This window comes from Salvia splendens, chromosome 3 (assembly GCF_004379255.2).
Source record: "Salvia splendens isolate huo1 chromosome 3, SspV2, whole genome shotgun sequence".
In the NCBI taxonomy this organism is placed as follows: Eukaryota; Viridiplantae; Streptophyta; class Magnoliopsida; order Lamiales; family Lamiaceae; genus Salvia; species Salvia splendens.
In genome coordinates, this window is record NC_056034.1 from 37,903,686 (window position 1) to 37,918,406 (window position 14,721).

General features: G+C 41.1%; 2 protein-coding genes across 2 annotated transcripts; one reads left to right on the plus strand and one right to left on the minus strand.

The window, feature by feature from the left end:
- Window positions 1-5,761: 5,761 nt before the first annotated feature.
- On the plus strand, window positions 5,762-7,704 carry LOC121795927 (probable galacturonosyltransferase-like 4). Its single transcript, XM_042194604.1, has one exon. It carries the CDS (start codon window positions 6,036-6,038, stop codon window positions 7,059-7,061), a length of 1,026 nt encoding a protein of 341 aa, XP_042050538.1. The 5' UTR covers window positions 5,762-6,035; the 3' UTR covers window positions 7,062-7,704.
- On the minus strand, window positions 7,513-13,631 carry LOC121795908 (AP-5 complex subunit mu-like). Its single transcript, XM_042194578.1, has 8 exons — window positions 13,432-13,631; window positions 13,221-13,346; window positions 12,047-12,355; window positions 9,398-9,690; window positions 8,406-9,295; window positions 8,063-8,119; window positions 7,925-7,972; window positions 7,513-7,793 (listed from the first exon to the last, which is right to left on the minus strand). Exons 1-8 carry the CDS (start codon window positions 13,497-13,499, stop codon window positions 7,722-7,724), a joined length of 1,863 nt encoding a protein of 620 aa, XP_042050512.1. The 5' UTR covers window positions 13,500-13,631; the 3' UTR covers window positions 7,513-7,721.
- Between the last annotated feature and the right edge of the window lie 1,090 nt (window positions 13,632-14,721).

The following is a 14,721-nucleotide window of genomic DNA, read 5'->3' on the forward strand; positions in this document are numbered from 1 at the left end:
TGGCCGAATTCATACTAGCTAGCTTTACAAGACTTGCGTGCACTTAGTCTGGTCACTTCATACAAGTCATGTTTGGTCAACTTAATCCTAGATGGATAATCATAGAATAAGTAGTCATAAGTAACCCCTTCCAATGAAAATAGTCTCACAACTCAATCCATCATTATAGTATCTTGGTAGTACTATTTTATCTAGGAAACCGAATACAACGATATGATTTGACCAAATTCATACTAGACTAATCAAACTGGTGCGCCAAAACCATGCAAGTTTGTAGTGCATGGTATGAATTCAATCAATTCAAACCACACTTACTAAACATGTATAGTATGGATTCAATGAAAGATTAATATGCATTGTACGTAATGTTATCGTGAATTTAAAGCTGCAGGTTGATGATGACAGATGTAGCTCCGACACTGGCAGTGGCAGTATAAAGAGGAAAGACATAAGAAATAAAGAGGAATATTCTTAGGGGAATTCGGTTAAGAATGCAAAAATGAATGTATTTTTATTGAAGTTAGCATCCACTATAGGCGGATGCTCTCAATCGCCCCTTCCCTTTTTTTGTCCACAGCCCCACTTTTTTTTCCATAGCCCCAATTTTTTGCTCCACTACCTCACTATAGGCGGACACTTTCAGTAGCCCCAAAATTTTATAACCAATTTTTATTTTAATTTTTTCGTTTCGTTTTTAAATCAGCTGAATTGAAATATTTACAAAACGAGGTAATTGAGACCGAATATTCGTTGTATTGGCAAAGGTAAAATTATACAACAAATGTAAAAAAAATACAAATAAAAACGCCGCCACCGTCTAATCGGTGGCGTCGTCCGATTCCTCTTCCTCATCTCCATCGCCTTCAACGTCGCCCTCGTTGCCGCCGGCATCCGCTGCCCCAGGACCCTCATCAGCCAAGCGCAGACGGCGCTGGATCCGACGTATGAGGTCGGAGTATATATTCTTGATGTACGGGTCGGTTGCCGTCTCGTATTTGCTGCAGGCATCATTCAATTCGTGCACCAGCTGTACATATACGGTATCCTTCAAGACCGCGCTGGCAAAAGGGGCCCTTGAAGGCGGTATAGACGCGGGTTGCGGGGCGCGCGATCCAGAAGCTGCCGACGATCGACGGGAGGAACCGCCGGCTTCTCTAGCGCGTCTGATAGAGGCACGTTGTCCCGGAGGGCGGGTGCGCCTAGAGTGTGTAGCAGAGGGCTCTGTGGCTTGCTCTTCGTTCAGGTCGAACGATTGCGAGCCGCTGCCGCTGCTGTAGTCCCCGGCAATGTTGTGTCTTGTCCGCTTCGTCGCCGGACTCTGCTCTTGGGCACAAATGGCCTTGAATTTTAGGCAGTCCTGGAGAACTAGAAACTCCTCCCACATTGTGAACTTCGGATTGCCGAGCGTGCGGTATTGCTCCATCGAAAGTTCTTTCACGTCAGCCTCGCTGCGGCCACTCTCCGCATGGAGTAGGTTGTTCTGGTATATGCCCGCGAACCGCCGGGTCGCCGGCAGAATCCTAGACCACTTCTTGCGGAGCTGTTCCCCGTCACGCGGGGGGGGGGGGGGGGGGGGGGGGGAGTCGCGAGGTTTGAACTCGTTGTACGCCTGCACGACGCTCTTCCAAAAGCTAAACTCGGTCTGATCGGTGCCCAATATGGGGTCTGATGTGGCGGCATCCCACGCCCTCGCCACAGCAACGGACTCCGCTTTGGTGTAGTGGATGAGCTTTTTTTTCGACTTGAACTGAGCCGCTTTGCGAACCGCCACCGGAGCCGACGCCGCTGCCCGATCCGCCGGCTCCGCTGACATTGCCCGATCCTCCACCGCCACCGCCACCGCCGCCGCGTTGGGACCCTCCGACTCTCGTCGTAACGGGCGTATCCGGTACGCCGGAACTGAGCAGATCCATCATCGTATCCAGTGCGTCTTGATCTGCATCGGTGAAAGGAGATTGACTGGATTGGAAAGGGGTCTCCGGACGGGGATGGTTAAACGAGTCGAGGTTGGGTCTGTAATCTCCAAACGCCGAGCGGCTCAGATTCCTCGCCAAAGGTTGGGTGGGAGAAGACCTCCAAGGCTGAGATGGTGGCGGAGTTGGACTCGATGCCCATGCCGGGGGAGGTTGATTCCAACTCCATGGCTGAGACGGAAAGTCGCCATATCCCGACGGTACCACCACCATATCCTGACGGTACGCCGCCATATCCCGACGGCTGGGAAGGATTGCCGCCATATCCCGATTCGTGCGAGCCGGGGGATTCGTCGTCTCCACCGTGCATTTTTTTAGAGTGAAAGTGTAGATAGTGATGTGTGAAAATGAAGTGTGTGAAAGTGTGTAAAAATGGATGGTGGAGGAGGAGTATTTATATATGTAATTTTCGAAAAAATTTATAAAAATAAATAAATCAAAGGGGGCGGACGTGCATAGCCCGTCGCCCCACTATAGACCGCCCCACCCATCGCCCCATTTCGCCCCGCCGCCCCCACCATCGCCCCGCGATCGCCCCGTAGGAGGCGATGCCTCTACCGCCCCACCCTCGCCCCATTTTTCTTGTCCGCCCCAGGGCGGACGTCCGCTACACTATAGACCGCCCCACCCTCGCCCCAAATTTTCGCCCGCCCCATTCTCTCCTATAGTGGATGCTCTAACTCCCTCATTTACTCATTTACTCCACCAGTCTCAGATGATCACATTTTTTATCATAAAGAAGATGATCACTTTCTACTTTTATAATAAACCTTCTCTCTCATATTTCTTCATTATAATGCGTATTGGTAACGTCACATATATAAAGAGAAATAATAGGTAAAGTACAAGAGAAAAGGAGAAAAATTGGTGAAAAAATTTCCATAAATATAAATGACACTAATTTTGGTGGACATACCAAAACAAAAAAATTGTCAATTTTTCGTAAATATATAGAAAAACATTTTGTGATAAAAAATGTATAATAAATATACAGAAAAAAAATTTATTTTTGCATGATTAAATTGAAAAGAAAAATCGAGAAAAATTAACTTATTGTTCACTATAAAAATGAATTTTGAGTTTGCTTGGATTATTTGCAAAGAAAAAGGAAAAAGTGACTGTGGAGAAGAAAATTTTGAATTTGTTGAAGTTATTAGCGGGAAACTAAGTTATTAAATTTAATTAGAGTAAATTTTTTAAAGAAATCCATATATTTCAATCAAATCAAATAGTTTTAGAGAGTTAGGCCATCCACAACGCTGTCTCTATACCGTCTCTTAAACCGTCTCTTAACTACTATTTGAGCACTATTTGAGGGCCCCACTGTCCTTTTTTCCTCCATCTCTTAACTAAGAGACGGAACCTGCAACGCTCCGTCTCTTAACCGTCTCTATACCGTCTCTTAATTACTATTCATTCAATTTAATTTATAATTTTTTTTAAAACCCAATTCAATTTAAACAAACACACTTTATTAAAATTAAAACAATATTACAACTTAACATTAAAAAAAACGAAGACATAATTAAAATTCTAAAAAAATAAAAATGACATAATTTTTTCGGGTTATCGCAGAAGTAGTCGCGTACTAACCGTGCGGCGGCTTCCTCCCGGTTCCGATTGATGTACTTCCGGGAGCGTCGTGGGGGTGGTGCGGCTTCCTCCGCCTCTCGTCGTCGATCTTCTTCGAGTGATTGTTCCATTAATTGGCGCATTTGCTCAAAAGGATCCATTTGTTTGAGTTGATTGAAGATGGAAATTTGAGTGATAGAGAGGATTTGAGAGGAATAGATGTGTGTTTGTGTTTGAAATGAGTATGGAATAGAATTATTTATAGAGTAAAAAAATTGAAAATTTAAAAAATGAAAATAAATATTTAACGGTAATATTACCGTTTGAAAAAAAAAAAAAATTTATAAAAAATCGATTTTTTTAAAAAAAATGAATTATTGCGTCATCAGTGACGACGCCCACTCGCGGGCCAGCGAGTGGGCGTCACGCACGCATGGGGACGTGCCACGTGTCCCTGGCGCGTGGCGAGACAGCTCGTCTCGTGTCTCTCCGAGACGAGCTACGCGACGAGACGGTCGCGAGCTGGAGACGAGATGGGCGCTGCAATGCGTCTCGCGGGGGTCTCGTCTCTCCGAGACGAGACGCGAGCCCGGCGCGAGACGCGTTGTGGATGGTCTTATTGCACTGGACACATTTTACAAGGAAATTTTAAATATAATAATAGGAGTAGTATTAATTTATAGTACTATATTTTTAGTTGAGTCATCTTCTTCCTCAACCATTTCGGTAGCCATTGTTATATTTCATCCTCTGCACTTTTTTATTTCTTAATTGTTCAGCCCTTTTTCCATACAATTTCTGGTGATTTAGTCTTAAAGTACATTAATTTGGTAAGGGCTGAAGATAAGTATTAAAAAATTTAAAAATTTTAGTAATAGAAAAAAATAAAAAGAAAAATTTTGGGTAATGGCTTAAGCCCTCCACTTCTTGAACGTGTGTCCGCCCCTGCACCCAACAACTCTATCTAAAATCCCGTGTTACTCAAGAATATAGTCATCTTTAGTAGGGCAGAGGGAGTACGAGTTAGGGTCTTACTATCCACTAACTATAGGTAAGCTCCACTATCTATTAACTAAAACACTACTAATAACTAGTGTTATCACCCGTGCTATGCACGAGACAAAAGATTTTCAAATAATAAAGATATATTAATAGCTAAATATATTAAAATAAAGAATATAGAGTAAATAATATAAATATATTTTTACAGAAAAGAATATAATCTAATTATTAAAAATATTCATAACATTATACTGTAAAACTATTTCATATTCAGCTTACCATTTTACAATTTTAATATATAATATGAGTGTGACAATATTAAATAACAGAAATAACAATATAGGAGGTGAGTGGATGAAATAGAATAAGATATACAAATAAAAGAAAATATAAAACCCTCTTCCATAAGAAAAAAAAGAAGCAAATAATAGGACTTTCAACGAATAGACCAACATTGCCTAAAAAACAATAACTATCAGTACAACGGGATTAAATAAAATGTAATAAAAAGTGTAATTGTTTTAAACATAAAAAGTGAAAAAAAATATACTAAATTTAAAATATCAGAAATAATAAAATTATTAAATTGGACAATGTAAGAAATATTAATAGATCAAACAAAAACAGGCGCATTGCATTACTAATAAATCTGGTCCAAAATATATGACACATGAAAACCCAAATAAATTCAACCTAATGACCCAATTGTAATAGAAAGTATACCCAATCAAATTTAAACCATGACCAACATATTTTAATCAGAATCAATTTACAAAATGAATAAATATAATACACCATTTACCTAAACTAATATACATAAAGTAGGCTTAATTAAATTAATCCATCTTAATCTAATTATCACTACTTTGACTACTACATTTTTTCATTTTGACTTACTTTATTAATTGTTTATTAAAACTAGTATCTTTAGTAAAATCTCTATTTTTATGGGACAAAAGAAGTATCTTTATTTATCTATTTTGATCATTTAAGTTTTGCCTCTTTATACTTTGATTAATGTCAAAATTAAGTCATCACCAAATACATAAAAGTTTAATCTAACTTTTAAAAATTAAACAAAAAATAAAATTATATAGACATATAGTTTGGAATTGATAAATTAAGTTTTTAAGTTAATCCAAATATTAATGGTTAAATATACATTCTTCTAAACAAAATATTTTTACTTTAATAATATGCATTTTTCAGCTCAATCAAATTTAAACCAGTCTTAGACAAGTCAAAACAAATGTCCGGATTTTCTTCCACCTCCACAAATCTTGACATCAACTTTCTCTCTCCTCTCTTTCTTTATACCATAAAAATTTATCCCCCAAGCTCCATTTTTTCCACCCTCTAATGGTTTCATGACACACTTTCCTCCCAATTAAAGCCTCTCTTCCTTTACACTAAAAATAAATAATATATAAATATATAAAAAAGAAAAGAGTTAAAACGACGTTGTAACAAACTGAATCTTGGGGCAGGATGGCCTTGTCTCTTCTCTCTCTCCTGGGCCTCCTGTCTATGTCTACGATCCTCCTCCGCCCCGATACGGCCATGGCCACGGCCACGGAAATCCACCTCCAGGGGGCCCTCCCGTCGTTCCGGGAGGCCCCTGCCTTCCGCAACGGCGCAACATGCAGCTCCCATGCAATCCACGTTGTGATGCCTCTGGACACCAACTACATACGTGGCACCATGGCCGCCGTGTTGTCGATCCTGCAGCATTCGACATGCCCGGAGAATGTGTCGTTCCACTTCCTCTCCGTCCACCTCGACACCGAAATCTGCTCCCTCATCAACTCCACATTCCCTTTCCTCAGCTTCAAGATGTACCAATTCGACCCTGATAGGGTCCGTGGAAAGATATCGAAATCGGTCCGACAAGCCCTCGACCAGCCCTTGAACTACGCTAGGATCTACATGGTCGACATCCTACCGCCCTCCGTCGGGCGCGTCATATACTTGGACTCTGACATCATCTTCGTCGATGACATCGCCAAGCTCTGGGGGGTGGATTTGGGAGGGAAGGTGCTGGCGGCACCAGAGTACTGCCACGCCAACTTCACGAGCTACTTCACGGACGCGTTCTGGTCAGACAGGCAGCTAGCGAGTGTGTTCAAGGGGAGGCAGCCGTGCTACTTCAACACAGGGGTGATGGTGGTGGACGTTGAGCAGTGGAGGAGGGGAGGGTACACGAGGAAGGTGGAGGAATGGATGGCGGTGCAGAAGCAGAAGAGGATTTATCAATTGGGTTCTTTGCCACCAATCCTGCTTGTATTTGCAGGGAATATAAAGGGGGTGGAACATAGGTGGAACCAACATGGGTTAGGGGGTGACAACTTGGAAGGAAGGTGTAGGGGGCTCCACCCTGGCCCTATCAGCTTGCTGCATTGGAGTGGAAAGGGGAAACCATGGCTTAGGCTGGACGCTCGGAGACCATGCACAGTCGACTACTTGTGGGCCCCGTACGACTTATACAGGTCGTCGCGGGTCGCCTTGGAGGAATGATGGGCGGACGTGAAACCTAAATATATATACATGCATCTCTGTCAAAGCAAAACGGTGTGTACCTGATGATGACAGTTATGACGGAGTTGATATATGCATAGAGGATGGGTGGAATGGAGCAGATTGTGTTGATACTGATTTTGGAACTCTCACCCTGTCCTCGGACGAACAGCCATTTTGTATGTAAACCTTCAGCTTAATTTGTGCAATATAATGTGTTCGTCTCTTGTTCATCTTTATGGCTGACTAGAGAAATTCTAATGTTCAATCATGGCATTGCCATAAAACTGAAAATAGAGAAGTCAAGTGGCTTAAATAGTTCATCACATCATACCCAGTAAACAAACTCTCTTGGTGAACTGCACATAAAAGCTGCCAACCAACCAAAATTATTGAAAAATGTCTCAGAGATTCACACAACGCTCCCCAACCAATCAATTCAGATCTCTCGGAACAAAATCATAGGGAAGAATATATAAATCATCTTCTGGTTGACATTTAGTTGCTAACAAATCCAGTCCAATATGCTGTAGCAGGTTGCCACAGTACTTGCGCATGAACAGTTAATTTGATGACAGAAATTTTCCAAGACATGCAAATGGGCAGACCAAGAGATCAAATTGAGTTTCAGCATATATTCAGCCTCTACTGAGTTGATTTCTAAGCTTGTGGCGTGGCTGCAACTGGACATTTTCCTAAAGTATTCCACAAAATATAATCCCCAGAAGTAACCTATTGAATTCATACATGGAAACAATAAGAAGTTGCCCGGCATGCACCTCAAAATTGAATTTTAAATCAATATGCTGCTATCAAGATCTTTAACAACCCATCAGAAAACTATCCACAAAGGATAAACATACCTGAGCTGAAACTTCAATAGGTGCCTTAACTGCTGGAAATATGCTTACCTGCATACAGCCCTTGAGTGTAAGTATCAAAGTCCCCAAAATTAATGATAACACTCATTTTAGAGTGAGGCATTGATTGAAAATACTTACAGATTTAGGATCAATAGAGATTCCTGAGAATGAAGGCCCTATCATCTTGAAAGAAACCTGTAAACAAAGAAATTAATGCTAACATGAATAGAAACAAACAAAAAAAAAGAAAAAGTGAGTGCAAATACTGTACCACAGCAAGTTATTGGTAAAATGTTGTTGCGTTGAGCTTATTATTTTCGGGGAATTACAAGTTCCATGTTTTGGAATTTGATCAGTAACAAGAACTAAATTAGTATCTTCTCAAAAGCAGACAAAACAGACCAATATTACCCATTTTTTTCCACTGGGTGGCTGTGACCTAAGAATGCATGCACATAAATTTATTAAGGAAAACACATACTGTCGCGTAATTGTATGCCTGGCGGTTAAAAGGATCCTCTAGATCTGCTGCTGGAAGATCCTTAATCATTTTCTCCATTATAAAATCCTCAACATTTACCATGCTGCCACTAGATTCTGATTCAAGATCGCTGTCTTCATCACCCATCAGCGCTGATCCAGATGACGGCATTTTTTGTGCTTGCCATGGTGCAAATCTAACTGTCCCGGAAAAGGTTGCCTCAATGCTTTTCCCAGAAGCAATTCGAGAGTTTGCTATTATCCTCCAGTCCACTGAGTGCTCGGTATTTGATACTGTTCCAATTGAAGGTGTCCCATCAAAAGAAACAACCCTTCTCCTTGGAAAAGGCATTGTTACAGTACAGAACTCTATTGTTAGAGGAGATTTGTAACCTTCCATGATGCTTAACCTAAAAAGAAAGGCCCCTTCATTTTCTGAGACCATTGATAGCTGATAAAACCCTTTAATAGGAGGTCCAACAGAACAAAGTGCCTGATAATGCATCAGGACAAAATTCCCCAATGGTGGTGAAAATGTAATAGCCTGTTTATCACCACCATGCTCTGGAACTTGAGAACAAGGATGGAAGGTTAACGACTCAACTCGGGCACTAGCCAACCAGGTCAATGGTAAAGAAACATCAGGAAGTCCCTCCAACTCTGCTCTGCAGTTCACCTGACCAGAAATGGTTATGCTGTCTGGGATCTCATCTCTATCATACATTGCAGCATGGACCGTGTCATGAATAGTGAACAGAATCCGTTGTTTACCCCTGTAAAGATAAGGCTTCCATGCTGGTTGCTTTCGATCAGCAGGAGGCACGTCTGCTGAAGAAAATCCTGTGGTCTTGATGGCAGAAATATTGGAGTAGCTAAGATCGAGAGGAGTACCTACACACAGCAATAATGAAATGATAAGACTAGCATAGGGCATTTATAACATAAAACCAAAATGGAACTTAAAGTGAAGTACCACAAAAGAAATTTACTAACCAAAGGGCATTGCACTGCTGATGAAAGACCTAAGGACATCCTTATCCAAAGGCCTGGATCCCATCTTCGGAGCATCAGACATAGCAGCTCCGGTCACGGCAGTCCCAGATATAGTGGAAGCTGCAACAGGTAAAGCTACAGGTTTTGCTCTTGCAGAAATACTGGAAATTCCTATGCTACCAGTGAGGGTATCGAGCAGCCCGCCAACTGAAGGAGATGCAGCAACAACTACTTCTGGCTCCATTGTTTCACCAACTACGATGTCCCCGATTGTTTGTGCCACAGCAAACGCCCTAATTCAGAAAATTTAAGGGATGGTCGACATTAGGGTCGGAAGAAAATGACAGTGATACAGATTAGAGGAGTGAAAATAGGGAAGTGGTTGGCCAACTAATTAAGTAGAGGAGATATCGCAGCAGCCAACTGAACCAGAGATTTTGGGGGAAGAGCTGGCTGAGTAAATCAACAATTCAATTTCGAATTTCTGTTACCTTTATTTCAGCACCTTAGTATCTATAAATAGGGAGTCTCTTATCAGTTTAGACATCTTTTGGAGAGATCAGTTTATTGGACGACTGACGTCGTAGGCCTCTGCGGAGGATTATCTTGGGCCTCTTCGGAGGATTTCTTTTATCATTTGTTACTTCCATTCTTGTTCATTTCCTTCTATTTTAATAATATCAGCCAAAGTGTGAGTTAGATATTCTGTCAAGCTCTTTTCATGCTTGATTAATTGAGTGACAGCCTTTACTTCTAACAATTGGTGCGGTGAACGATGGTGAACTCTCGAGGTGATTCTCGCCTTGACGCGGTGGAGAAGGCAAACGAGGAACTCAACGACCGGGTCACAACATTGGAATCCAAGCTCGACTCCTTGTTAGTTGAGATGCGCGCAGGGTTCGCGGCCCTCAACCACAAGTCCAGAGCAACGCCGGAGGACGATGCGTCCTCTGAAAATCGGGAATCTAATTCGGTGTCTGCCGGCATCAAATCAACGTCGCCAATGCCAACTTTTGATGGATCTGAGCCTCTCACGTGGCTCGCGCGGGCAAACCAATATTTCCTCCTCAACAAAACACCTTCGGATAGACGAGTCGACTTTGCCATGCCCGCCATAGACGGACCAGCCAAGCCTTGGAAGCAATTGCTCGTTCATCGCCGTCCCTCTTTATCGTGGGACAGATTTGTTCAAGAGCTCTTGAAACGTTTTGGTGATACCATCCCATCAGAAAGCCGCGTCACCAGCAATTCATCCAAGTACAACAGTGATGATATTGTTACTGTCCATGTTGCCAAAAACCAGCCAAAAATTCCACCCACATCCAGCAATAGTACTGCAACTATCCTACCCACCATGACAGCACCATTGCAGCCCTCTAGTCCACCTACAACAGCCCGTCACGAGATAGCAGCTATTCAAACGTCTACAAACCCCCCTGATCTCGGCACCACTACGGACAATAGCGCGCCCCTGCCCCTTCCAGTACAGCACGCCTTTCTACCACCTTCTACCACACTGCCTACACCAGCCACGGTGACAGCATCGCTGCTGTCTGCCAGCCCTGATATTCTGCAGATTCGGTCTCCGTTCCCAGCCGTGCTGCGATGTTTAGTTCCTGCTGCGGGCCACCAGTCCACGCCCATGGTGGTTCCCTTTTCGGATTCCCTATTTTCATTAGCGGGCGCTCCATTCTCCTATCTGGCCATGCTGCGATTCCTACATATAGTTGGCAATCTTCTATGGTTCGATGCTCTGGCTACTACCCGAAAGCATGAGTTTGAACCTCCACCGGAGAGAGTGATGTGTTTTGAATTTTAACTGAGCCTTGAGGGCAAGGCTGTTTCGAGAGTGAGGCAGTTGATACAGATTAGAGGAGTGAAAATAGGGAAGTGGTTGGCCAACTAATTAAGTAGAGGAGATATCGCAGCAGCCAACTGAACCAGAGATTTTGGGGGAAGAGCTGGCTGAGTAAATCAACAATTCAATTTCGAATTTCTGTTACCTTTATTTCAGCACCTTAGTATCTATAAATAGGGAGTCTCTTATCAGTTTAGACATCTTTTGGAGAGATCAGTTTATTGGACGACTGAAGTCGTAGGCCTCTGCGGAGGATTATCTTGGGCCTCTTCGGAGGATTTCTTTTATCATTTGTTACTTCCATTCTTGTTCATTTCCTTCTATTTTAATAATATCAGCCAAAGTGTGAGTTAGATATTCTGTCAAGCTCTTTTCATGCTTGATTAATTGAGTGACAGCCTTTACTTCTAACAGACAGCCTCAGTAAGCAGCATGCTCACCCTTAAATGACTGCACCAAATATAGTTTGGGCACAAGGGTTCATAAAAACATGACGAAAATATAGTCTTTAGAAGATGAATTAAGAGGGTGCTGATGAGAGTGGCGGGAGGCATGGGGGTTCTTTAGGAGAAACATTTCGAAAGATATCCAATGAACTTCTTTACCGCTTGACCAACTCACACACACATGGTGGAAGATATTTATCAATTATCAATATGAACTGCAGGAATACATGTTCTCTAAAAGTTTATTAGCCAGATCACACATACAAATCCTGATATTAATCAGAACAAACAGATGCTACAGAAACAGAGGATAAATCAAGAATAAAAAATTACAACTTACCATACCCTGTGATGGGTGGAAGATCCAAGAGGAGTGAAGACAAACTATCATCAGCACCAATAGCATTTCCACAGTCTGATGAATTACACATCCTTGAGTAGGACTTCAAATGACGAGGTTCTACCAAGGGCAATATAAGAATAGAATATGGGCCCTTAATATGTAGGACCAGGGGCCACAGGAGATAATTCTCCCCTTCTTCTTTGTTAATGTTCAAGCTTATTACATGACGAGTAATTGGATCATCAACCCATGAATCTGATCCTTTAACAGATTGGCTCACACGTACACCAAACCCTCGAGCTGAGCCCTCCCTTCATTATTTTGTGAAATAGTTACAATCATCAGAATTATACTCTATGAGTACACTAAAAGTGGACAAAATAATACTTCACATATAATTACCAATAGTGTAAAGCAGGGGCAAGTAAGAAATCAAATGACATCCATACTGATAGCAGTGTCTTCTCCAATACTCTACCAGTATAAGTTGAACTATTGAATATGAACTTGATCCAGGAATGGATTCGATGAAAAAAACATCTTACTATAAATACTTTGCTGAGAGAGATTGTCTAGTAGTTGCAGTATATTACTTTCCTAATTAATAAATTAAAACAAGAAACACCATAAAGTTCTTCTTGCCAACGATGTCTACCTACATTATTGTACTACAAGATAGATTAGAAACTGAACGCATTATACACTACGAAGACACAATAAGTACTCCTATTATGTATTTTCAGCAGATAAGCACATCAGTCTTTGCCATCAATAACGTAGCTCGTTCAGCATCTACATAGTAAATCTGGAATATATCACCTCAACCAAATATGCCATTGCTGGAATTTATTAAAAACTTCAGCAACTTGTTTTATGCTTTACATTATGACATGAGAGTCTTAGCTAATCAATTTAAGGAATCAGTAGACCGAAAACCACATAATATGTGCACATCAGCAAATGAATGATATTTTTGGTGCTTTTACCAAGTCAAGCAAAGGGCGACCAAATGTCTTAGATAATGACTAAAAGAAGCCTTAGTAACACGCTAAAACAAACAATCACCATGGTTCACAAAAATTATAAAAATGAAAACACAGTATAATTGATCGAGAATTCCGATTTGAAATCATCAAATTAAGAGGTTGGCACTAAAATCAGCAGGTTTGAACTAACCGCTTCTTACGGTCGCTAAAAGCACCACTGAAGTCCGAATCGTTAGGTAACATATGATACTTGAAATCATCGGTGCTTTCCTTCTCACAAGCCACGCGCCACCGCTTTTCAACCACCGGGAATTTCCTGATGCATATTCATCCGCAGAAATTATAAGCTTCACACTCTTCAATCGATCTGACACTAAAAAAATTGTACGAAAACGAAATACCTGGAGAAAATTACAACGTCCTGATTGTTCAAAATCCAGAGAGCTCTGATGTAGCAACCGCTTAGCATTTTGACGTTTCCGATTGCGATATTTACAGCATTTTCCTACTTGTCAAATCGATGAGTGAGATTCGGGGAGACAGAGTTGAAATAATTCGAGCAGATGAGGCATTTTGATTAATTGTAATTTTCTCTATATAAATAATTACATTCTGTATGACTTCACATAAATCACATGTGTATTTATGGAAAATAGATGGGTTTTTATACAAATTTTTTGATTCATTGGATTCTATTGGATTCTTTTATATTGCAAAACTGTGTTTCCGATTTACTTTTTTTATCACATTATGTATTTTATGTTAATCGTTTTAATTATATTCCATTCGTTTTAATGAATAATTGGCATTATTCATTAACCGTTTTAATTATATTACATCCGTATCATAAGAATATGCACTTTTAGTTGAACACGGATTTTTAGTAAAGTAAAAATGAGATGTAAAATATTTTCACGATAGGTGACTCAGTCGGTACCTTGCAGAAGTAAAATATTTTCACGACTTCGATAGGTTTTGGTTACCTATCGCGAAAGATTGCAGTGTCCGTCCAAAAGTTTACTTTACCTCGAGATAAACTAGTGATAATGATGTGGTATAGCACTGAAAGAATCTTAAGCATGGACACGTTTTTATTGATATCTACTGAAAGACGAAGTCTTGTTGATTCTTTATTTCTTAATCTTTATACTTGATAAGTCTCATTTTAAGTCTTGGTTACTGGTCAATATGATGAGCTTAACGTGCATTATTTGCAAGAAAGGTTGCTTAAGTGTGCAGAAAAAGGTTACAAGTCAGTAGGAGAAAGAACGGGAACCCGAGTGAAAAGGACGCCAGAAGGATGCAATACTGACCAGGATGATGCCACGGAACTGGACACGAGAATGAAGGACTTGCTTGGAATAATCACCTACTAAAGAGGGGCAAAATTGTCATTTCGCATGAAGAGACAGCCCTAGAAATTAGGGCAAGCCACCCTATAAATAGGAGTTGAACATAAATAAAAAGAGATCACTTTTAGGGAGAATAGCTCCATTAGCTCTTAGTTCCTCTCTCTAAACAGCAGCCTGCCTTGAAGATTCCGGCCACCTGCATGCGAGGAGCATCATGCCTGATTCATTCCAGCCACCGTAGTTCCAGAATTTCTTCCAGTTTCAATTTCCGATGAGCCAAACAATCTTTTACTTGCTTTGTTTTTAAAGATTTCTTAGCTACTTGTTTTAGTTCTTAAA

Excerpts from the sequence above, each read along its gene's own strand:
- LOC121795927 (XM_042194604.1), top strand. The coding sequence starts at position 6,036 with ATGGCCTTGTCTCTTCTCTCTCTCCTGGGCCTCCTGTCTATGTCTACG.
- LOC121795908 (XM_042194578.1), bottom strand. The coding sequence starts at position 13,499 with ATGCTAAGCGGTTGCTACATCAGAGCTCTCTGGATTTTGAACAATCAG. Across the intron at positions 8,120-8,405 it reads AGGCATACAATTACGCGACA|GTTTCTTTCAAGATGATAGG; the intron begins GTATGTGTTTTC and ends CTTTGTTTACAG. Across the intron at positions 7,794-7,924 it reads CTATTGAAGTTTCAGCTCAG|GTTACTTCTGGGGATTATAT; the intron begins GTATGTTTATCC and ends TGAATTCAATAG.